Raw genomic sequence first — 24,021 nt, 5'->3', positions numbered from 1 at the left:
CTCCACTAGCCGCCTTCTGCCTGAACTTACATTATCCTTCCCTTGCCGGTGAGACCCTGGGGTGCGAACGCGGCCGCCGCCTTGGAAACGGCGAGGGAGTGCGGGTGGTGTATGCATGTCTGCGTCTCAGTGGCAGGCAGGGGTGAGCCCAGCCACTCACCTTCCAGGAAGCGTGGATTCCTGGAAGTGAGGGGAACCGCCGTCATTTCGCAGGCAGCAGCAGCAGCAGCAGCACGGTGAGCAGAGGCCCACGGCTGCAGCCAGCAAGAGCAGCTCAGCCCAGGGTGTATGTGTGTTGAGTGTGTGAGTGTGTGTGTGTGTATGTGTGAGAGAGAGAGAAAGAGAGAGAGGGAGAGAGGCACAGAGAGAGGGAGAGGGGAGAGCACGCTTGGATGTGCTTGGGGAGGGGGCTGGAGAGAATGTATATGTGTGTATGGTGGGGGAGATGCTAGGCTACAGCATCCCTTTTCCAAGACATTGAAGGGGATGGGGGTGGGTGTGTGCACAGGGAGGGAAAGGCAGATGCCGTTGCCCTCGTGCCCAGCAGACAAAGAGGAACTGCACAACAAATGCCTGAGAGAGGCAAGAGTGTGTGCAAGAGAGAGAGAGAGAGAGATGGATGGGCCTGCGGGTGGGAGGGAGAAAAGGGGGGCCCCAGGGAAGGCCCAATCCTGTGCCAGCTGGGGAAGCCAAGGCCCCAGAGGTCATGGGGCCCAGGACACGGACAGCTTCAAGGCTCTCAGATTGGGCAGAAAGCCCCTCCCCCACCAAACTCTTTCCCTCCTCCTCCTGGAGGAAGGTTACTCTCTAGATCTGGGGACTGACAGCCCCCTCCTTTCCAGCACAGTCTGGTGTCAGGCTAGTGTTGCTCTAGGGCCCTGAGACTTTTAAGATCCCTGGCAAAAAGGCTCCCCACCTCCCCTCCCTCCTGTGCCCCTGGGGCCCCAGCAGCCGAAAGCCCTGGATGAATCCACCCTCTATCAGGACAAGGCCTCTGCTCCCTTCCCTTTCAGAGGAGCTGCTCACTGACAAACTGACCTACTTTGGAAGACTACATTTTCTGATTCCAAGAATTTGGGGGTGGGCGGGGCTGTGAAACTTTGGGCTGCCTACCCCTGAATCCCTTTCTACTAAAGTTCTCTTAAGCATTTCATAGTCTCAGAAAACTCACTGCTCAGTTGATTAATGGCATGAGCCGGGTTTGAGCAACTCTGTTTTGCTTGAAAGATAGGGAAATGGAGGGGTGGTTATCTGTGCCATAAAATAGACTCCTGCTTATCTCCCCCTTTTCCCTGCTCCAGAAGGGAATAATCTGTACCTTTAAAAAGAGAAAAAGGGAGAAAAGACAGATTTTCTGAATCAGGTTCTGGAGGAATTCAAATCTCTTGGAAGAGCAAGAGAGATACCCTTTTCATCAAGTGGCCAGATGCGGGAAGGTCACCTGGCGTGGAGCAGAAGAGCTGTGATGGCCTGTGGAGGCCCGCAGTGTGCTTCAGGAGAGCTGCGTGCTGCAGCCTTTCCCTCTGCTTCCATATGACTCTTCCAGGAGAGAGGGGTCAGTGATGAGGGCAGCTATGCCCAGTCCTAAGAGGGGTACTTTTCAGAGCTAATGGTAGCCCTACCTTGACTTTCCCCTTTCCCTTTCTAAGGTAGCTGCTGACATCTAGAATTCTCAGAGTACAGATGAGGAGTTCCTGGCCTCCTCTTCCATTCAAAAACCATCCTGTGCAGAGGCCACTTCTTATCTAGGAAATGCCAATCTGCTGAAAGCAGGGAAAGCTTGGTTTCATAGCACAGTGAAGCAAATCACCTCAGAAGTTTTCCACGAGCATCCAATATTCTCCATGAACAGGTCTGAAAAGAGCTCCACAAGATTTGTAGTTTCTTATTTGCCTGCTTTATGGCAGGGACTGGATTTTATCCATCTGAGTGTTCCCCAGCACTAAACAGGGTCCCAAGTGTACTTGTTGCTCAGTAGTGGTTTTCTGAATAGGCTTAACTAAGGAGGAGGTAGGAGGACTGGCTCGCTCCTCACAAGAGCCATGACTTTTGCTCTAATAAAGTCTCTTCTAATTAAATGAGTCTACCTGATCCCTGTCATTCTGTCAAGCATGTAGCAGGTATTGAATGCCTTTACCCATTCCAACTCCTTCCCTCCTTAAACAAGAAAGGGGTCAGAGTCAACATCTTACCTTACATTACCCGGGTGTTGCCAATGACTCTCATATGTGTTTCTGACCCATCTTGCTATCTCCTTTAGTGCATGCCAATAATTCCTTCATTGGTCCTACTTTAGAGTAAAAAATAAGCTATAGGTCATTTCCACAATGGTGCTTGGGTTTCTGATAGGGATACTCTTCACATTCAAAACCCAATTTTGGTTTCTTTTTTTTTTTTTTTTTTTTTTGAGACGGAGTCTCGCTCTGTCACCGAGGCTGGAGTGCATTGGTGCAATTTCGGCTCGCTGAAAACTTTACCTCTTGGGTTCAAGTGATTCTCCTGCCTCAGCCTCCCGAGTAGCTGGGACTACAGATGTGTGCCACCATGCCCGGCTAATTTTTTGTATTTTAGTAGAGATGGGGTTTTTCTGTGTTAGCCAGATGGTCTTGATCTCCTGACCTCGTGATCTGCCTGCCTTGGCCTCCCGAAGTGCTGGGATTACAGGTGTGAGCCACCTCAGCCCAGACTTTTTTAAGACAGAGTCTAGCTCTGTCACCCAGGCTGGAGTGCAGTGGCATGATGTTGGCTTAGCATTCTAAGTAGCTGGGATTACAGGCACACCCCACCATGCCCAGCTAATTTTTATATTTTTAGTAGAGATGGGGTTTCACCATGTTGCCCAGGCTGGTCTTGAACTCCTGACCTCAGGTGATCTGCCTGTCTCCTGAAGTGCTGGGATTATAGGTGTAAGCCACTGCGCCCAGCCTTGAGTCATTATTTTAAAATGGAAACATTTCATATAAAAATTTGGATTTCTCTCCGGGTGCGGTGGCTCGTACCTGTAATCCCAGCACTTTGGGAGGCTGAGTCAGGTGGATCACAAGGTCAGGAGTTTGAGACCAGACTGGCCAGGATGGTGAAACCCCGTCTCTACTAAAAATATAAAAATTAGCCGGGCATGGTAATGGGTACCCTGTAATCCCAGCTACTCAGGAGGCTGAGGCAGGAGAATCGCTAGAACCCGGTAGGTAGAGGTTGCAGTGAGCCAAGATCATGCCACTGCACTCTAGCCTGGGCAACGGAGCAAGATTCCATCTCAAAAAAAAAAAAAATTTTGTACAAGTGCCTCAATATCTTCTCCCCCCCAAAAAAATTGAATTGCTGATTTCTCTTAAAAATTTAGAAATTTTGGCCACACTAGATACACATTTCTGCATGACAAGGACTAGTGAAACTGAAAGGTGCTGTCCCTTTAAGTGGGATATGTGTTCTCCACTTCATGACAGCCCCCGCCATTCTTTTCTGCTTATTATCCTAACCTTACTTCACTCATTCACATGCCCACCTGGCCCCTGCAGGTCTTTGAGGTCTAAAACCTTGTGCCACTCTATCTGGATAGAACAGAATTTCATGTTTGGCTGGTGACTTCAGAGCATAGGAGAAGGAACCATATTTTCTTTCCATCTATTTGCTTCAAATCATTCTTCTAATGATGTCCACTCATATTCCCCTCCTATTCCTTTCCTCTACCCCCCAAGAAGTCTGGAAAAGAGAATTACTATTTAGGGAATGTAAAATCAAAATAATTGCACACTATCAAGTGCCACTAAGCATGAGTGTTAGCTGTGTGACTAGGACATTTAGAGGCCATGTGCCTAGGCTGAAGGCTCTCTGCTCTACCGGAGAGTGTCTGCTTCCAGCCCCTAACAAACAGAACACACAGAAGGCATACCAGACATATAGGAGCGGCCATTGCAGTCTTCTATGTCCATTTTAAAGAGATTCTGCTGAAAGAGAAAATAGCTGCTATTAGAAGATAGATCTGGGAAGGGAGGAGGCTTTTCTTTAACTTCTTGAGTTAGCAAGAAACCTAAAGGAGTACTTAAGCATGGTCTGATACTATCTTAACGAAAAAAACTTTAGCCAGGCACTGTGGCTCAACGCCTGTAATCCTAGTGCTTTGGGAAGAAGGTGGGAGGATCACTTGAGCCCAGGAGTTTGAGACCAGTCTAGGCAATATAGGGAGAGCCCATCTCTACAAAATATAAAAATAAATTATCCAGGCATGGTAGCATGTGCCTGTAGTCCCAGCTATTCAGGAGGCTAAGGTGGGAGGATCACTTGAGCCGAGGTCGAGGCTGCAGTGAGCTGTGATCTCACCACTGCACTCCAAAAAAAAAAAAAAAAAAAAAAGAAAAGAAAGAAAAGAAGAAAAACCTTACACTTTGTCCTGGTGAAAGACAATATACCCTGATTTATAAACCCCAACATTTCCTCCAATTTACAACTTCTGCTGGGCTTCCCAGCCTCTGAGGTGGAAACACTATCTTAATCCAGAATGGTCCTGGATTTTGAGATTTTGACCATGTATGTAGATGGAGTTAAGGTGGTAGGTGACAGGTTATTCCTCAGCCCTGAGGAGGCAAAACAGCCCCTTAGAGGCTCTATACCTCAGTTAAAACATGGGGTAGTAATAAGAAGAAGCTGGGTTCAGTCATTCAAGGGATTCTGTCTTGGATGTGTGGTGTGAGGGAGGGTGACAGGAAAAGTAGAAGATGGAGGAGAGCAGCCCACTCAGGGTTCAGTGATAAGTCCTCTACTGAAGGTGTAATAAGCAAATTAAGCCTTTAAGTGGTTATCCCCATCCTCTCATCAATTACTCTGCAATGCTTATTTTAAAAAAGGAAGTGGGGAGAGTCTGAATTTAAAATGAAGGTTAGTCTATTTGAGGGAAGGCAAGCAGTAACTGGCAGTAGAGTATTAAACAATCAGGAACTGAGAACACTTAAAAGTGATAATTTGTTGCAATGAGTTATCTCTTTAGGAGCCTGTGAGAGGAGAGAAAAAAAAATCGGATCTGGTAGAAATGTACATACACCTAAAATTGGGGCCAGCGTGGTGGCTAATGCCTGTAATCCCAGCACTTTGGGAGGCTAAGGAGGGTGGATCATTTGAAATCAGGAGTTTAAGACCGGGCTGCCCAACATGGTGAAACCCCATCTCCACTAAAAATACAAAAATTAGCTGGGCAGTAGTGGCGTGTGCCTGTAATACCAGGTACTTGGTAGGCTGAGGCAGGAGAATTCCTTGAGCCTGGGAGGTGGAGGTTTCGGTGAGCTGAGATCCTGCCACTGCACTCCAGTCTGGGCGAAGAGTGAGACCTGCCCCCCTAACTAAAAAAAATTGCTTTCCCCACTCATCTGATGAAAACTAAATGACCTGAGGTAGAAGCAAGAATCGGGCAAGGGAACTAACTGTCTGAGCTGCCTTGGGGATTCTTGGTCTTTTTGAAGGATCTCACTGAGGCAGATGGCTAAAAATTTGGTTTGATTGTAATGCTATATTGAGAGAGATGAGGGTGGGGGTGAGGGGGTGCAGGAAGGCACACAGAAGAAGTATCTGTTTTCCTGCCCCCTCCCCCAATTGTTGTCTGGAGTTGAGAGACTCCTTTAAAAGGCTCATGAGAAAACCTGAAACATGGGCTTACGTTCACTTGACAAAACAATTCTCTCTTACATTTTGTCACAGATTTCTAGTATCAATCCTATTTCCCTAGGAAGCCAGGGTGTGGAGAAAAAAATTAGCTAAGTTTATTAGCTCCTCTTTTCTTGACATCCTTCCTGGGATGGACTGAACTTTGGGATTGCACCACTAGAACAAGCCACGGTGATAAGTGATTCCTTGAAGGGTCCCTTGGGAACAATGATTAGAAGAGCCCAAGTCCATAGTAGTTAGAGAACTCACACTCTCTGGAACTAGCCACAAAACTTGAGATAGAGATCAAAAGATAAAGGAGGGCAGTCTGGTATTCAGGGGCCCTTTCATTTCCAAATCATTAGATTCAAAATTGCCCTTTAGGGTTTTTCTTTTTTTTTAATTGCATCTCCGTAGAGACTGTCAAAAATTGCCAATGCCAACTATATTGCAAGTTGTCATGGTGGGGTATTGGGAAAAGTTTTCAATTAGCAATAATCGAGCCTCGGATAAATCTCTGGCTACAATACTGCCACTATGCAAAGCTAGGGGTTTTTCAAAATGAACGCAAAGCTCAGGCTGGGCAAGGTGGCTCATGCCTGTAATTCTAGCTCTTTGGGAGGCCGAGGCAGGCAGATCACGAGGTCAGGATTTCGAGACCATCCTGGCCAACATGGTGAAATCCCATCTCTACTAAAAATACAAAAAAATTAGCTGGGCATAGTGGTGGACACCTATAATCCCAGCTACTTGGGAGGCTGAGGCAGGAGAATCACTTGAACCCAGGAGGTAGAGGTTACAGTGAGCAGAGATCATGCCACTGCACCCCAGCCTGGGCAACAAAGGGAGACTCCATCTCAAAAAAAGAAAAAAAAGAATGCAAAGTTCAAAGTGTCACTTGAAACCTTCCTTACACACCCTCCCCATGCAGGAGAGGCAAAATGAGAAGGATTTTCTCGTTTTCTGTTTAGAGAAACTGAAGCTCAGAGCAGTTACATTACTTGTCCCAGGGTTCATGGTAAGAACAGAACAAGAACAAGAACACAGGTTGTCTGCCTCTCTGAGGTGTCCTCTTTCCATTAAACCTTTCAAAACCCAGGCTACTTACTCAAGGCCTTCATATATCTTGCTTTTCTCTTTTTTTTTTTTTTTTGAGATGGAGCCTCGATCTGTTGCCCAGGCTGGAGTGCAGTGACACGATTTTGACTCCTGGGTTCAAGCCATTCTCCTGCCTCAGCCTCCCAAGTAGCTGGGACTACAGGCATGTACTACCACTCCTGGCTAATTCTTTTCCATGGTGCAAACATCAGGTAAGGCATTTTTTTCCTTTGTTATGATCCCTGTGGGAGTGGGGTCTGTTACTTAAAAAGGAAGAACAAGTTGAGCTGGCTCTGAGGAAGCAATATGCTCATATTATCATGTGTGTGTGTGCGCGCGCGTGTGTGTGCAGCATGCCTAATGCCTGTGCAAATGAGGGGCTACACAAGCATTAGGTGGGCAGAACAGGTGAAGCATAGCGTTCAGCTAGCACTGGCTCAGGAAGTGTATCTCATTCTTGGACTTCTGCCCAAATGTCCCCAAAACAATTTCCAGAAGAGTCAGAAGGAGTTGTTTTCTGAGTTGGACTTTCTAACAGCAAACTGAGCTCTCCTGCTTAATTGCTCTTAACAGGTGCTCTTTGACACATCTTGGGCGAAATCATAGCTGCCTCCAGCTGGGTGTTTGTTTCTTTTCTTTTTTTTTTTTTTTTTTTTGAGACAGAGTCTCGCTCTGTTGCTCAGGCTGGAGTGCAGTGGTACAATCTTGGCTCACTGCAAACTCTGCCTCCTGGGTTCAAATGATTCTCGTGCCTCAGCCTCCTAAGTAGCTGGGATTATAGGCGTGCATCACCATGCCTGGGTAATTTTTGTACTTTTAGTAGAGACAGGTTTTCACCATGTTGGCCAAGCTGGTCTTGAACTCCTGACGTCAGGTGATCTACCTGCCTTGGCCTCCTGAAGTATTGGGATTACAGGCATGAGCCACCGCCCAACTCTCTAGCTGGTTTTAATGCCAAGCTGGTAATCCTGGAAGTGAGAGGGGATTGGACTGAAACTCTGCTGTTCTCAGTCCTGGTTTTCTGCGAACCAGGAGCAAATCAGTAGATGTACTTTTTACTTTTTGCTCAAGTCGCCCTGCAGCACATCCTGCCCAACCTTCCCACTCTCCACTCTCGAAGCACCTCCTCCCCTGCCTAACCAGGCAGGCAGATCTTGAGTGTCTCCTTAGAGGAACTAGGTCAAATTAGGCAGTGCCAATTGGAGACACATTACAGGAGGAGGAGGTATAAGGAGAGGGAAGTTAGTTACATCAGACAGTTTTGGATCGAAGATCTTGGAAGGAAATTGGCTTTAAAGCAACATAACTGTCGGCTGGAGGCAGTGGCTCACACCTGTAATCTCAGCACTTTGGGAGGCTGAGGTGGGCAGATCATTTGAGGTCAGGAGTTTGAGACCAGCTTGGCCAATATGGTAAAACCCTGTCTTGGCTGGGCGCGGTGGCTCACGCCTATAATCCCAGCACTTTGGGAGGCCGAGGCGGGTGGATCACGAGGTCAAGAGATCGAGACCATCCTGGTCAACAAGGTGAAACCCTGTCTCTACTAAAAATACAAAAATTAGCTGGGCATGGTGGCACGCGCCTGTAGTCCCAGCTACTCGGGAGGCTGAGGCAGGAGAACTGCTTGAACCCAGGAGGAGGAGGTTGCGGTGAGCCAAGATCACGCCATTGCACTCCAGTCTGGGTAACAACAGCAAAACTCTGTCTCAAAAAAACAAAACAAAACAAAAAAAACCCCGTCTCTACTAAAATTAGCAGGGCATGGTGGTACGTTCCTGTAGACCCAGCTGCTTGGGAGGCTGAGCCATGAGAATCATTTGAACCCTGGAGAGAGAGGTTGCAGTGAGCCGAGATTGCACCATTGTACTCCAGCCTGGGTGACAGAGTGAGACTCTGCCACAAAATAAATAAAGCAACATAACCATCACTCAGTGATGGGGGGTAGGCATATATGTACTGTAAATTCAGCTCTGAGCTGAACACAAAGCAACTAGAAACAATCAGTCTTCCAATTCAAAAGGAATATCTCTGTGAAGAGGGAGGAAAGGTTGGTCATTGTAACCTCTGGAGACACAGATTTTCTTTCTTGTTCTTATTTATTTATTATATTTACTAGAGATGTGATCTCACTATGTTGTCTGGGCTGGAGTGCAGTGGCTGTTCACAGGCACAGTCATAGCACACTATACCCTCAAACTCCTGGCCTCAAGCAATGCTCCTTCCTCAGCCTCATGAGTAGTTGGGACTACAGGTGCATGTGCCACTGTGCCCAGCTGTTCCTTATTTGTTTGAATCTACTTGGCATAAACAAGAGTCCTCCATGGCCCTGGCTTTCTCCCAACAACATTTGAACGGGAATGGGCATCCTTTCTAGACAGAAGATTTCCCACCAGACTCCCAGACAGGCAGCAGTGAGGACCAATCCAGTGTCTGATTTCCAAGAGGAGGTCAGGCATCAGCTACCATCCCCCTTTCCCCAGAAACATTCTCATGGCTCTAAGTATTGGTGACAAAAATGTGAGAAAGTCAAGTTTTTTCTATGTGGTGGCTCTGAATGCCTGAAATAAAATGGATATCACAATTAATGAAAACTCATCAAATACCAAGAATCCTGTTTAATCCAGTGGCACTTCAAAATTGGAATTTAGGCTTGGCATGGTGGCACATGCCTGTAATCCCAGGACTTTAGGAAGCCAAAGCAGGAGGACTGCTTGAGGCCAGGAGTTCAAGGCCAGCCTGGGTAACATAGAGAGACCCTAAAAAAGAGAGTCATTTAACACATGCTTATTGTGGCCTAGGGGTAAAAAGGTCATGAGAAGAATGGAAAGAGGGTGAAGGTGGAGAGAGTGGCAAGGATTCCTACCATGTTTTTAGTTATTATTTCTAAACTATAACGGGGAGAAGTGGAAAAATTTTCTCCACTTTCCCTTAGGACCTGGGTTCTGAGGTGGATACCAGTGGTTCTTAACAAGACAGAACTTCCCATGTGCCTTGGGTGTGAGCCATTCAGGTACTACAAGTAGAGCAAACCCACAGCATCATCCTCTACTGTCTGTGCCTTCCTGAACTGAATGAAATCTGAGCAAAAACATGTTGGAGTCGAATAGCTGGCTCTGCTCTCTATCAAAGCTTTGCATAATTGAGGAGGGGGAAAAGGCAAAGGGGCCAGAGAAAGGTATGGAATTAGGCATTGTCTGCAAGCCCCTTTCCAGGAAAATGACCTAGACATTGAGCAATTTGCAACTCTGAAATAATCTTTAGGGTCAACCTAGTGCTCTCTGAAGGAAACCCACCAACCTTAGCTTAGCTCATATGTCTGTCTTTACAGTGAAAATGTCTGACTTATTTTTCACCAGGCTGTAGATGGTAACCTTCTGTCTACATATAATACAGTTGAAGATTGCTCAGCTTCATTATCCAAGTGCTTGGGGAGCAGTGCAGAGGGGATGAATTCCCAGGTCATCCTAGGAATGGCCAGTCTCTAAAATAAAAAGGGGTACGAACTGAAAACACAACACCTGGGCAGTGGGAAAATATCACCTCATTTTCTCCTTTTAGATCTCAGATGGATGCATCTTTTCTCTTGTTCTTTGTGCTTCTCTGTCCTCCCCATGTAGACTGCAGAAGAGAGAGAAGGCTAAGGTTTACGAGTGGGAGAAGAAACAATCCTATCCCTCCTGTGTCTCATTTCAGGACATAAGGAACTAAGGAAAAGGGCCAAACACTTTACATCACTAGATATGATACAATGGAGATGATACTTTTTGGGGTTTTTGGGTATTCCCCCAAGTATTGCCCTCTGTTTATAGAAAGGCCCCACGAAGTCACTGCTGTATGTTCAGGGAAGGATGGAGAAAGTAGAGCAGGGATATTCAATTTGAGTTTTATAAAGATCAGTTTTAAAGCCAAAGAAGCCCAAAACAGGGTTAGCTCTCTCAAGTGAAGTTTGAAATTACAGGGAAGTCTCAGCTATTCTGACTAGGGTACAGTAGCAAAAAAATGTAGAAGAGACAGGAACAATTGCCTTTGATTGTAATTGTGGCCCAAAGTCCCTAATACATGCTGATCAAAAAAAGCTCACTGTTGCTTGGGCCAGAAAGATGTTTTCAGCCTCCTCTGCTAACATCTTGCTCTCATAATCCAATTTGGTAAGCCTCTCTTCTTCATGGGGAGGGTCTGGGGCAGAGGTACTCCAGGACATGGGGAATCCTGGAGCTGAAATGGAGTTGAGAGATGATCTGCAATCTCCTGGTTTTTAACAGAAGAAACTAAGCCTAGAGTCACCCATCTGGTTAACAACAGAAGTAGGACATGCAGAGCCCAGGTTACCATTAGAGGGTTCTTTCCACTGGAACACTATATTAAATCTTGCCCCAGTTGGAAGATTTGGGCCACCCTGCTTGCCTTCTTTCTTGGGTTATTAAATGAACAGTTTTTTTGGGTCTGCGTCTTGGTGACCTAAATCCTTGAACTGAAAACACAGGCTTACGGATGCGAGGATAAATAATCCTCTTCCTCTTATGTCTCTTTTCAGAGATATTGGACCTGAGGAAAACACCAAACTAGACGGTCATTAAGTCTCTTTAAGGTAGAAACAGGGTCTCTTAGTTTGAGGACTACCGCAGCATATGTATTGCATCAGAGCCTACAATGTGGATCCTACCCCCAGGTGGACCAGGTCATTCATATCAGCACTACCCTTTCTTAGATGCTTTTGTCTGATAAACTTTGAACTTATCTCTCTGTTTCCAGAACAGAGTCCATAACTCTTCTAAGAAGAGGAAGCAAATCAAAGCCTGGAATTCAAAGCTTTCTCCAGCAGAGTCAACAGACCAATAAAGAAAGGGAGTTCCTCTGCCTGTGGCATTGTCCACACACACAGGGTCCCACTTTTATTTGTTCCTACAGAGTAAAATGAAGCTAGAAATACCTATCTTTCTTTTTCTTTGGCGCGCGCGCGCGCGCGTGTGTGTGTGTGTGTGTAGAAAGAGAAAGAGAGATGGTCAGCTGGGGAAAAAAATAATTCCTTTGTGGATACTGGTGTGTGTGTGTTGTGAGGGGGCAGGGTGAAAGGTGGGATAAGTTTCTCCCATGCTGGGAAGTTCAAGCTGCAGATTTCAAACTAAGAGGACATAAAGAGAGTTTCAGTTGCATTTTCACTGGAAAAAAGTCAGGACTTATTTCTGAGCCAAGTCCTGAAATATGCCTTACCCTTAACCTACTCAGAGGAAGGGGATTGCCCAGAAGCTACAATTCAGCTAACTAACTGCACTCAGTGGGCAACAAAGACATGATGTTTTGTATTTGAGACATCACTTCCATTGACAAGGGCAAGGTATAATTCTGAAGCTGCCAAAATGAGGGCAGCTCACACCACCCTGAAGCCCACCCCAGCAGCTCCAGTGAAACTTCTCCTGCTTCCCAATGGTAAGGCTATTTTCTTCTTTTAAGATTGTATTTTTATCTCAGGAGCTACTCATCTGACTGTTCTCATGACCCAAGGTGCTGTCTGGACTCTCTCGCTTTAGACTGTTAGGAAAAGCTGAAGTCCTTCTGCAAACCACAGAGCAAGATTCACTGACCTACTGGCAGGTCCATGAGGAGGTGAGGGATTACCAGCTGGGCATTTCGTACACCCCAACCAAACGAAACACTATGCTTTCAAAGATTGTCTGATTTGGCCTTTTATCTGGCCTTGTTCTCAGAATCTGAGTTATCTTAAGTGGAACTATTCTAGGTAGTCAGACAACATTTTCATGCTTCCTTAAGGACATTAACATGTATCTTCACCCAGGCAAAGTAAGCAAGTGTCAGTAAGGGGAGACAGGCTTCAGTGGTCATCTGGTTAACCATGATGATGGAATACCTAAAGTTGACATGTGAGCATGTCGGGAACATACCAAGCCCACCATTGATGCTGAGGAGAGAGGCACAGTAGGAGCTCCTAGACATACGAGTGAGGGTTGATAAGAGTCACAACTATAGACAGTTTTGTTTATGTGAGAAAGAAATGAGGCAAAATAAGGCATGCAAAAATATTTTTCAGCCAGGCGTGATGGCTCACGCCTGTAATCCCAGCACTTTGGGAGACAAGGTGGGTGCATCACCTGAGATCAGGAGTTCGAGACCAGGCTGGCCAACATGGTGGAACCTCATATCTACTAAAATTATAAAATATTAGCTGGGCATGGTGGCCTGTAATCCCAGCTACTTAGAAGGCTGAGGCAGGAGAATCGCTTGAACCGGGGAGGCAGAGGTTGCAGCGAGCCGAGATCCCACCACTGCACTCCAGCCTGGGCAACAAGAGCAAAACTCCGTCTCAAAAAAAAAAAAAAAAAAAAAATTCCTGGAAGCTCTTGACCTTGGAGGGGGAATGGGGTACGTTCCATTAGACATTCCACTGTTCCCAGACAGGACTAGTCATATATATTTTTTAAAGGCACAGAAATAACAGAAAATTTAAAAAGTGAGAACCTACAACTCTAGCAGACAAGGGGTAAGAAAATAACGGGATAGGGTTTGCGTGAGGAGGTACAGGGAGGGCTGTTTTAGTACACAGTAAGCAGGCAGCCTGCTTCCCAAGTTTGCAGCTCCCATCTGGATGTCTGCCCTGGGGCTTCCTCTGTTGCATTTCTTTCTTAGGGCTGTTAGGAAGTGAATCTCTTCCTTCCCAGACTTGCTTCCTAAGTTCCCTACACCTCTTGCCCTACGCTGTGCACTTCTCACTCCATCCTAAGTTTCTTCTCTACAGGTTTCTCCCAATATGCTCATTACCTCCCAGATCTTCTTAGGCCTACATCTTTCTCTCCAGACTCCTGTCTTCAGCATTCCTCGACCCAACACCTGGGTCCCTCGCTTTTTTTGTTAGATACCCTCTCTGCTGCTCCTTTCAACTCTCTGTCCTTCTGCTGTATACCCAAACCACATCCCCACGGAGAAGCCCCGCGCCTGCCAGCTTCTGCCTGTCCTCAGACCCCTGTCTCGATCCGTCTCCCGCCTTTTTAGGACCCCCAAGTCCTTGTTACCACTCTCTTAACCCTGAGGCCTTGGGCCAAACTCCTCCGGCCATCTTCCACCCCTCGAACCCCTACCCAACCCGCGCCCCTCGACCCCCTGCCCCCTTCCTTCGCCCACGTCTCCCCCTTCTTTAACGGCCGAGGCCCTCAGGCCCCGCCCCCGGCCACCGAGGCCCCGCCCCCGCTTTGCCCCCCCCAAGCCCCGCCCCTCACTCACCTGAGGCGTCTCCGCGCGCGCGCAAGCTGTGAAGGGTGGGGGAGAGGGGACGGTGTTGGGGGAAAGGGAGGCGGGGCGGCAGGGGTCCCCCACTCTGGCCCGGGCGGCCCAGTGCGGGGGGAGTGAGGTCACTGAGGCGGCGGCAATCGCCGGGCCGGAGCCAGGACCGGGGGGCTCACAGGCGGTGGCGGCGGCGGTGGCTCCATCTCCATCAGCGGCTTCACCTGAGAAGGGACCTGCCCCCCCAAATATTCCCCCCCATTACAGCCGTCCCCCTCCCCCTAACAACTTCCGGTCCCACTACCGGGCGACAGGCGGCTTGGCCGAACACCGAGCGTCCCCAAGCCGGGGAGACTGCTGGGGAAAAAGGGAGAGGAGCTAGGGGAGAGTAGCTGAGCACCGAAAGATTTAAGTCCGAAAGGCACCATCACCTGCCAAAGGTAGCCCAAAGACTAGCCTTTAATCTGCGCCCAGTTTGCAATCTAAGCACACACTGGACGCCCTACGTGGTCTGGCACTTCTGCCCCTAGAGCCACGTTTTCCTTCTGTACCATGTGAACCCCCAAAATCTGAGACAGGTCTCCATTTCGGAAGTTTATTTCGCCAAAGTTAAGGACACGCTCCTGTAACACAGCCTCAGGAGGTCCTGATACTTGCCCTAGGGGATCCTAGCATAGCTTGGTTTTATACATTTTAGGGAGACAAGAGACATCAATCAATATATGTAAAGGCGGGACAACTCAAAGGTGGGAGGGGGCTTCCAGGTCATAGGTAGAGAAGAGGTAAATGGTTGTATTCCTCTCAAAGGAGACAATCAGATACGCATTTATCTCAGTGAGTAGGGAGATGACTTTGAATGGGAGGCAAGTTTGCCCTAACCAGTTCCAGCTTGACTTTTCCCTTTAGCTCAGTGATTCTGGGGCTCCAAGATTTATTTTACTTTCACAACCTCTTAAGACAATGTTGATTGTAAACTCCTAGCATTCTTTCTTTCTTTCTTTCTTTTTGAGACGGAGTTTCGCTCATTACCCAGGCTGGAGTGCAATGGCGCGATCTCGGCTCACCGCAACCTCCGCCTCCTGGGTTCAGGCAATTCTCCTGCCTCAGCCTCCTGAGTAGCTGGGATTACAGGCACGCACCACTGTGCCCAGCTAATTTTTTGTATTTTTAGTAGAGACGGGGTTTCACCATGTTGACCAGGATGGTCTCGATCTCTTGACCTCGTGATCCACCCGCCTCGGCCTCCCAAAGTGCTGGGATTACAGGCTTGAGCCACCGCGCCCGGCTTCTTTCTTTATAAGACAAGGTTTCACCTGGTCAGGCTGGTCTTGAACTCCCAACCTCAGGTGATCCGCCTGCCTTGGCCTCCAAAGTGCTTGGATTACAAGCGTGAGCCACCACACCTGGCCAACTCCTAGCATTCTTTACCTTTCCTACCAAGTGTATTGGAATTGTTGGGAGAGGAGTTGGAGGGTACATGTTTTTGTCACCTTTCTGGTATCCTGAGGTCAATCACCTAGGTGCCACTGCAGATATTGCCAGACCTGAGAAAGAAGCCCTACTTATTTTATTTTTTTGAGACGGAGTCTCGCTGTCGCCCAGGCTGGAGTGCAGTGGTGCGATCTCGGCTCATTGCAACCTCCACCTCCTGGGTGTAAGCGATTCTCCTGCCTCAGCCTCTCAAGTAGCTGGAATTACAGGTGCCTGCCACCACACCCAGCTAATTTTTTTTTTTTTGAGACTGAGTCTCACTCTGTTGCCCTGGCTAGAGTGCAGTGGTATGATGTCAGCTCACTGCAACCTCTGCCTCCCCGGTTCAAGCGATTCTCGTGCCTCAGTCTCCCGTGCCTCAGTCTCCCAAGTAGCTGAGACTACAGGGGTGAGCCACCACACCCGGGTAATTTTTTTTTCATATTTTTAGTAGAGACAGGGTTTCACCATGTTGGCCAGGCTGGTCTCAAACTCCTGACCTCAAGTGATTCACCTGCCTCGGCCTCCCAAAGTGCTGGGATTACAGGCATGAGCCACCGAGCCCGGCCGGAAGCCTTACTTTTTAACCTACAAGACTGCTTCCTCTCTGTCTTCCTCCCCAGTTTTGTTTGTTTTGGACTAATCTCATTATATATCCCAGTACAAATGTGTCCTCTCTCCTGCAATAGGCTCACTCCCTAGGCCTAAGAGTAATGATCTTAAACAGACTATTAGAAAAGTAGAACTATAAAAGGAGACGGTTGCACCCCTTGCTTTCCTCACAACCCTCTGGCAACCTGGAGAGGCAGTAGAAAATAGTATATACACTTTTCTTACACATGCCACACACATTTCTCTGAAGACTCCAAAAGGAAAAGCAAAACAAGGCCTCGATGGCAGTAGGCATTAGAAATGGAGGTGAGGTAGGAAGACAAAATAGTGCTTGTCTCCAGAATTACTTGTCTCACTTCTAGCCCCTTACTGTAACAGCTCACACTTCCTGGCACAGGTTCAAAGGCCAAGACGGGTATGTAACATACTGTCCAAAGAGGGAGGGTCCCTGGGTGAAATGTGCTATACGTATACTTGGGTATGGCTTAGGAAGGCCAGAGTTGTGATCCAAGATGTCGAGAGATGGGAAATATTTTTCTGAAGCAGTGAGGCCAGTAGGTGGGGAAAGGGGTTGAGGTGGCTCCTTTCCATGCTCATGGGGCGACATGGACGTGGACACGATGCCAGGCATTGCTAAGCACACCTCGCAGGTTCCAGATTGGGGCCACGGTGTCTGGCTGCACATTGTAGCCATCATCCACAGCCTTACAAACAATGTTCAGTTCCTTCTGTCCAGCTGGCACAGGGACTTGCAACTGCCACAGACGCCACGCCCAGGCCTTCCTGGGGCGCTGTTCCTCTCCATCCAGCTCAGCCACCTGCCAGGTTAGGCCCCCATCCAGAGACACATCCACTCGGATCACAGCCCTGCCACCACCACTCCATGCATAGCCCTTGATGGTCACTTCCCCTGACTCTACAGTCTCTCCATCCTGGGGCTCTGTGATGGCCGACTGGACAGGAAGTTCCTGAATGGATGGAGCAGAGTCAAAATCGACAGTGTCCCAGTCCACAGATGGAGAGAAGCCTTTGTAATCGCACCGTTGCCAGTGGCTGTAACTTTCCTCTGGCTGCACACTTACTCTGCCTAGCCATTTGACATGGCGGGCACCCACCACTCCAGGAACCACCACGCGCACAGGGAAGCCATGGTCACGAGGCAGAGGCTGCCCATTCATCTCATATGCCAGCAGGACCTCAGCTTCAGGGTCCATGGCCCGAGCCAGAGGGATGGATGCTCCATAGGCAGTCCCAGTAGGGTCTGAGTCCAGTCCCTCAAAGCAGACGTGGGCCTCAGTTTCACACAGTTGGTGGCCAGCCTGGGCTAACACATCACAGAGCCGTGCGCCACCCCAGCGTGCAGTGCTGATGGCTCCTGTCCTCCACTCTAGACCTTTTACTTCTTTGACCTGAGTCATCTCAGAGCGCCGGTTGCCAGCACACTGCAGAGTGACTGTGATCTCGTACTTGGGAAACTTGTGCAAGTCATCCAGGGACAGAGACAGTGACTGACCCCCAGGTGCTCCTACTACGTGTAAGCGATAGCTGTCTGGATCCACGTTAGGTACAGGCAGATGGTTCCGGGTGAAGAAGATAGGGTTGGGTGTGATGTAGTTTTCTGTCAGCAGCTCAGGGGGAGGCTCTGCATTAAAGGGGCGCTGGCTGTTGACCTTCAGGGCTGGATGACGTACAGGATCATCAGCATAAGGGTCAGAGGTCTCCACGGTGGGGGCTACCTTGTCTTCGGGGTTCAGCTCCCCAATCTTGTATTGAGCCAGTAACTCACGTACATGGGACTGGTTGTGAACAGCATAGAGGGCCCAGAAGGGTTCTAGGGGACCCCCAGCTGCTAGCATCAGCTTTGATGGCCCCCCTGGATGTAGGTCCACAAATTCTGTGACATCAAAGACCTCAGAGCCCAGAGTCACCCAGATCCCAGTCTCAGGGCTGGTATGGGAACTCACTTCCTCCTTAGTGTATATGTGTGTTGACTCCTGAGCAGCCTGTTGGCAGGGAAGGAGTAAGACAAAAGGGAAGAGACTATTAAGAAGAAATCACTCTAGTTCATCCTGACCCAACCCACAGTCTTGGCCACTGGGAACTGAAGGTAGCAGATTTCATCTCCACTGTGCATGAAGAGTGTGTGACTGTGTGACTGTGGACTCTGTGGTAACTGCAAGAGCATGGGTCACAGCCTGGGTTGCCTGTGGAGTTTACTAGGACTGATTCCTTTGTTCTGACAATTTTTTTTTTGAGATGGAGTCTTACTCTGTCACCCGGGCTCAAGTGGCCCAATCTTGATCTCGGCTCACTGAAGACTTAGCCTTCCAGGTTCAAGTGATTCTCATGCCTCAGCCTCTTGAACATGCCACCACACCTGGCTAATTTTTGTATTTTTACTAGAGATGGGGTTTTGCCATGTTGCCCAGACTGGTCTCAAACTCCTGAACTCAAGTGATCCACCCACCTAGGCCTCCAAAAGTGCTGGGATAACAGGTGTGAGCCACTGTACCCAGTCTGTTCTGACAATGAAGTCCCTTCCCCACTTACCCTACACCGATGGTCCTGATAGGCCAACACTGCACCGAGACCTAATAGGGTCCCCATGACTCTCCATCCCCTGGTGCTGGAGTTATCACCAGAGGTGAGGCTGGGGCGCTGGGGCTGAAATGACTCATTTGTGGAGCAGGCCTGAATGCAGAGCCTTAAGTGGACTGCCTTGAGTCTAGAAGAGAGAGAGGTCTTCTTAGTAGCACGTATGGTCATATGAAAGGGCCAGTGAAGGCCTAGGATCTACTTCTTTTCTTCATGGTTGGCCATTTGTTCCTTCAGTTGGAACTCAGTTTCTCAAGGGATAGGTGGGAAAAGTGGGATCTGGCTTTCTCTGTCCTCCCTGGACACTCTCTCAACTGTCTTATTTGGAAGGTAAGACATGTAAAAGACACTAAGGGCAGGAGATGGGGGCTAGGAGGCAAGTCCTGGAATGGGATGGCCTACCTGCAGGCCTGTTGGAGCCTGAGGACCATAGCTCTGTGCAGCAGCAGCATAGTAGCAGACCTGTAGAAGGAAGATTCTGAGATCAAGATAGGGAGACCTTGGGAGGGGATATTAGGGAGACCTAAGGGAATGGGTAGGAGGGAGACACAGAAAATGTCAGCAAGGAGCTTTCTGGGCAAATGGGGAGTCTTGAGAGTGGGAGTACAAATGGGCCATTAGAGAAAACTTGGAGCATTTCAGAGATAGACTGTGCTGACAGGATGGCAGGTAATGAGGGTGGGGAATGGGGTATGAGGAATGGGTGCTTCTAGAATCAACTGTCTTCCATCTTCCACTCTGAACTTTGTCCACCACAGAGAACCATGCCTGGGGCAAGGGCCTAAAGGACCAGAGCCAAATGTCTACTGGCCAGTTTATTATTTCTGAAGTCAGCAGAGGACAACTGAGGGGCAGACTGACTTTTTTTTTTTGAGACAAAGTCTTGCTTTCTCCCCCAGGTTGGAGTACAATGGCATGATCTTGGCTCCCAGGTTCAAGCGATTCTCCTGCCTCAGCCTCCCCAGTAGTTGGGATTACAGGTGCCTGCCACCACACCTGGCTAATTTTTGTATGTGTAGTAGAGGCAGGGTTTCACCATGTTGGTCAGGCTGGTCTCGAACTCCTGACCTCAGGTGATCTGCCCGCCTCGGCCTCCCAAATGCTGGGATTACAGGTGTGAGCCACCACACCTGGCCCAGACTGACTTAAAACGGATAAAAAAGTGAAAAAAGTAGTGGCAGACTAATTGGGTGAAGGAGCCCAGATTCTGGGGGCTAACTATCTTGGGTTTGTGAAACTGTATCTTGCTATTCATTAACCAGCCCTATTTCCTGAGCAAGATACCAAGCCTCTCTGAACTTGCTTCCTCATCTCTGAAATAATATCTGCCTTGAAGAGCTAACATGAAGAGTCAACAAGTACAGCAGTACCCCCTTATCCACTGGGGATATGTTCTACAACCCCCAGTGGACGTTTGAAACCATGGATTGTATTAAACCCTGTATTACTGTTTTTTTTCCCCTATACATACATACCTCTTATAGTTTAATTAATAAATTACCCACAGTAAGAGATTAATAACAAAATAGAAAAATTATAACATTATATTGTAATAAAAGGGCTGGGTATGGTGGCTCACTCTTGTAATCCTAGCACTTTGGGAGACCTAGGCAGGAGGCCAGGAGTTGGAGACCCCATCTCTACAAAAAATAAAAAGTTAGTTGGGCGTGGTGGAGCGCACCTGTGGTCTCAGCTACTCTGGAGGCTGAGGTAAGAAGATCTAAGCCCAGGAGTTTGAGGTTACAGTGAGCTGATTGTGCCACTGCACTTCAGCTTGGCAACAGAGAGAGACCCTATCTCAAAACAAAAACAAAAACAAAGTTATGTGAATGTGGTATCTCTCTCAAAATATCTTTATTTTTTGGCCAGGCATGGTGGCTCATGCCTGTAATTCCAACATTTTGGGAGGCCAAGGCAGGAGGATCACTTGAGCCCAGGAGTTCAAGATTAGCTTGGGCAACATCGTGAGACTGTGTCTCTAGAAAACAAAAATAAATTAGCTGGGCGTGGTTGTGTCTGTCTGAAGTTTCAGCTATTGGGGTGGTGGGAAAAGTGCTGAGATGAGAGGATGGCTTGAGCCCAGGAGGTCGATACTGCAGTGAATCATGATGGTGCGACCGTACTCCAGCCTAGGCAACAGGGCAAGACCCTGTCTCAAAAAAAACAAAACAGGCCGGGCGCGGTGGCTCAAGCCTGTAATCCCAGCACTTTGGGAGGCCGAGGCGGGTGGATCACGAGGTCAAGAGATCGAGACCATCCTGGTCAACATGGTGAAACCCCGTCTCTACTAATACAAAAAAAAAAATTAGCTGGGCACGGTGGCGCGTGCCTGTAATCCCAGCTACTCAGGAGGCTGAGGCAGGAGAATTGCCTGAACCCAGGAGGCGGAGATTGCGGTGAGCCGAGATCGCGCCATTGCGCTCCAGCCTGGGTATCAAGAGCGAAACTCCGTCTCAAAAAAAAAAAAAAAAAAAAAAAAAAAAAACAAAACTGGGTGATGAAGTCAGTTATCAGTCATGGCTCACTGCAGCTTCAACCTCCTGGGCTCAAGCCATCCTCCTACCTCAGCCTACCCAGTAGCTGGGACCACAAGCATGTGTCATCAAGCCTGGCTAATTTTTCTGTAGACATGGGAGTCTCACTATGTTGTCAGGGCTGGTCTTGAACTCCTGGCCTCAAGCAATCTTGCTGCCTTAGCTTCCCAAAGTGCTGGAATTACAGGCATGAGCCACTGTGCCTGGCTTCCCCCCACCTCAGATGGGGTCTCGCTCTGTTGCCCAGGCTGGAGTGCAGTGGCATGATCTTGGCTCACGACAACCTCAAACTCCCAGGCTCAAGCCATCCTCCTGCCTCAAACTCCTGAGTAGCTGGGACCACAGGTGCATGCCACCATGCATGGTGTTTTGTTTTGTTTTTTTGTAGAGATGAGGTCTTACTATGTGGCCTAGGCTGGTCCCAAACTCCTGGGCTCAAGTGATCCTTCAACCTTGGCCTCATAAAGTCCTGGGATTATTACAGGCATGAGCCACCACTTCTAGCTTCAAAATATCTTATTGTACTATATTCACCTATTTTCCAAGTGGTCGACCATGGTTAACCGAAACTCTGAATAGCAAAACATTGGATAAGGGGAGACTACTGTAATAACTGTCTTTGAAGGCCTTTTAGTCTCCGACTCTGCCTCCCTTCACCCTAAAAAAACTGAACCCAGCTCATAACTGGACCCCAACCCAGGGTCCCAGACCACCTCCATCTTGTCTATGCCACTGCAGCGAGCTCAGCAAATTGAAGAGTTAATGGCCAGAGTGTCAGGGGCAGGCTGGAGAAGGAATGTAATTTTTCTGCTCTCTGCCCTGCAAGAATTTCTTCCTCACATTGCTGAACAGAGAGCACTGACCCAGCAAGGCCAAAGTGAGGAGGGGTGAGAAATGTCTAAACTGCTGATGAGATGCTGGAGACCAATGTGTCAGGGCGGGTGGGTGGTGGGTAGGGAGGCAGAGAAACCTAGAGATGGGAATAGGAGCAGTCTTCACTTTGCCCCTAGGCCAAGGGACCCTTACTCTCTCTGCCACCTACCTCAATGCCAGCAGCCTGCTTGTACTAGACGGGAGCAGTGCAGGTAGGGCCGACTCGCAGATGAACTCAGACCAGAATCCCAGGTTTGGGAGGGACAGCCTTTTGCTGTAATACAGAAATGCCACCCGTCGGTGCAGGTGATGACCCCTCACTCCCCACGGGCACGTTACGTAGGAAGATATGTCCGGCATCCGGGCACAAAAGGGTCTTGCTGCAACACCCCGCGATCTCAAAAGCATCCAGAGGGAGTGGATGCAGGTACTGGTAGTTTTGTTGTCCCTGAGGTTCGGAGCACACCTGGGCCTTAAGGTCCCCTCCACTGCCCGACTCAGCAGCCCCCTCCTCCCCGTCTTCTTTCCCACCCCCAGACCCCTTACCGGGTCCAGCGTCCTCAGTAATACTGTTATACCGGCCGAGTGCTCAGAGTTCTCGCGAAGGGGCGGGCCCAGCGGCTGTTAAGTCCGGTTGGAGTGAAGGCCCACTCACGCCCCTCACCTCATCCCTCAGCCATTGGCTGGAAGCGTAGCCTCGAAGCTGTTGCGCCCGCCCCCTGGAGCCGAGGCAGGCAGGTTGCCAGGAAGCCTCGGAGAAGACACTGGCTCTTTTTGCTGCCACTCTTCACTCCAGTCTGGAGTCCGTTACACGCCGCCCCCCCCCACCCCCGCCACCCGAGCACAACGAATGGGACGCTCGCGCCCCGGGGCTGTGTGTCCGGAGCTCGGGCAGTGTGGAAGGTGAGGAGGAATCCAAAACATGGGTTGAGAGGTGGGAGATTTGAGATGCCCCTGCCGCCCCACCCTGGAGGAGGCCTCGGGATCCAGTCAGGTTTCTCCTGGCTGTGATCTCTGCTTTTACCCCAGGGTAGACCTACCTCTGTCCTGTTGCAACTACAACTACTGTTTATCTTTTAGGGAAAGCAAGGTCAATCACTCGATTCTCATATCCAGGCACAAGAACAGAAATACCTAAAATAGTGGTTCCAAGAATTTGAGATTCCTTGGGCTACTCGAATTTCTCCACAAACAAAAGTGAACAAACAACACTGAATAGCCATTTTTTATTTTGTGTAGAAAAAAAAAGAAAAATCGCCCCTTGGTGGTACACTCCTGTAGTCCCCAGTACTCGGGAGGCTGAAGGCGGGAGGATGGCTTAAACCCAGGAGTTCGAGGTTGCACTGAGCCAAGATCGCGGGCACTGCACTCCAGCCTGGGCAACAGAGCAAGACTCCGTCTTTTTGTATTTTTTTTTTTTTTTTGAGATGGAGTTTCACTCTTGTTGCCAGACTGGAGTGCAAAGGCTCAATCTCGGCTCACCGCAACCTCTGCCTCCCAGGTTCAAGCGATTCTCCTACCTCAGCCTAGCTGGGATTACAGGCATGTGCCACCACACCGGGTTAATTTTTTTGCATTCTTAGTAGAGATGGGGTTTCTCCATGTTGGTTAGGTTGGTCTTGAACTCCCGATCTCAGGTGATCCACCCGCCACGGCTTCCCAAAGTGCTGGGATTATAGGGATGCCCGGCCGAGACCCCAGCTCTTAAAAAACAAACCGTCCAAGGCCGGGGGTGGTGGCTCATGCCTGTAATTCGGCACTTCGGGAGGCCAAGGCAGGCGGATCACAAGGTTAGGAGACCAGCCTGGCCAATATGGTGAAACCAGTCTCTACTGCAAATACAAAAAAATTAGCCGAGCACCGTGGTGCGTGCCTGTAGTCCAAGCTACTCAGGAGGCGAGGGAGAAGAATCGCTTGAACCCGGGAGGCGGGGGTTGCAGTGAGCCTAAATTGCGCCACTGCATTCCGGCCT

At 48.9% G+C, this 24,021-nt stretch overlaps 2 protein-coding genes, 1 long non-coding RNA gene and 1 other non-coding gene across 13 annotated transcripts in view; 1 reads left to right on the top strand and 3 right to left on the bottom strand.

The window, feature by feature from the left end:
* The window catches only part of IKZF4 (IKAROS family zinc finger 4), a 30,729-nt gene extending 16,495 nt beyond the window's left edge, over nt 1-14,234 (bottom strand). For 2 of the 8 annotated variants that reach the window (XM_021666042.2, XM_064377210.1), the window contains exons 1-4: nt 13,966-14,040; nt 10,273-10,350; nt 3,893-3,944; nt 2,193-2,290 (exon numbers count right to left, since the gene is read on the bottom strand). Coding sequence is in view for 3 of the 8 variants with exons in the window: in XM_021666047.2 (XP_021521722.1) it covers nt 31-117 (87 nt within the window). In the remaining 5 variants the exon portion in view is untranslated. Of the gene's footprint in view, nt 1-30; nt 181-2,192; nt 2,474-3,892; nt 3,948-10,272; nt 10,351-13,965 lie in introns of those variants that run through there. The other 6 variants (XM_021666047.2, XM_064377208.1, XM_021666043.2 and 3 more) reach the window with 6 other exon arrangements.
* On the top strand, nt 109-11,609 carry LOC110567220 (uncharacterized). The gene is made up of 3 exons (XR_002477664.2): nt 109-236; nt 6,791-6,944; nt 11,485-11,609. It is a non-coding gene; the product is annotated as an uncharacterized LOC110567220 (long non-coding RNA).
* On the bottom strand, nt 6,043-6,181 carry LOC135275583 (U4 spliceosomal RNA). The gene has a single exon (XR_010343197.1). It is a non-coding gene; the product is annotated as a U4 spliceosomal RNA (small nuclear RNA).
* A 1,577-nt stretch (nt 14,235-15,811) lies between the features above and the next one.
* On the bottom strand, nt 15,812-22,820 carry SUOX (sulfite oxidase). 3 transcript variants are annotated; one of them, XM_012450428.2, is made up of 5 exons: nt 22,596-22,820; nt 22,219-22,323; nt 19,045-19,104; nt 18,598-18,772; nt 15,812-18,050 (listed from the first exon to the last, which is right to left on the bottom strand). In XM_012450428.2, the coding sequence occupies exons 3-5, from the start codon at nt 19,092-19,094 to the stop codon at nt 16,641-16,643; spliced, it is 1,635 nt and encodes a 544-aa protein (XP_012305851.1). In that variant the 5' UTR covers nt 19,095-19,104; nt 22,219-22,323; nt 22,596-22,820; the 3' UTR covers nt 15,812-16,640. The 3 variants fall into 3 exon arrangements, with proteins under 3 accessions (XP_012305851.1, XP_012305852.1, XP_012305850.1); XM_012450429.2 differs by lacking the exon at nt 22,219-22,323; XM_012450427.2 differs by lacking the exon at nt 22,596-22,820 and having other exon boundaries at nt 22,219-22,563.
* Between the last annotated feature and the right edge of the window lie 1,201 nt (nt 22,821-24,021).

The sequence above is a fragment of the Aotus nancymaae genome, unplaced genomic scaffold (assembly GCF_030222135.1).
Source record: "Aotus nancymaae isolate 86718 unplaced genomic scaffold, 86718_ANA_hifiasm-v0.15.2.pri h1tg000016l, whole genome shotgun sequence".
Taxonomy (NCBI): Eukaryota; Metazoa; Chordata; class Mammalia; order Primates; family Aotidae; genus Aotus; species Aotus nancymaae.
Note: the sequence above shows the minus strand (reverse complement) of the source record. Positions and strands in the feature narration are given on the sequence as shown.

Coding starts and splice junctions, on each gene's coding strand:
- SUOX (XM_012450427.2), bottom strand. CDS start 22,457: ATGCTTTTGAGATCGCGGGGTGTTGCAGCAAGACCCTTTTGTGCCCGG. Junction 19,105..22,218: donor AGCAGGCTGCTGGCATTGAG/GTAGGTGGCAGA, acceptor TTCCTTCTACAG/GTCTGCTACTATGCTGCTGC. Junction 18,773..19,044: donor AGGCTCCAACAGGCCTGCAG/GTAGGCCATCCC, acceptor TCTCTCTTCTAG/ACTCAAGGCAGTCCACTTAA.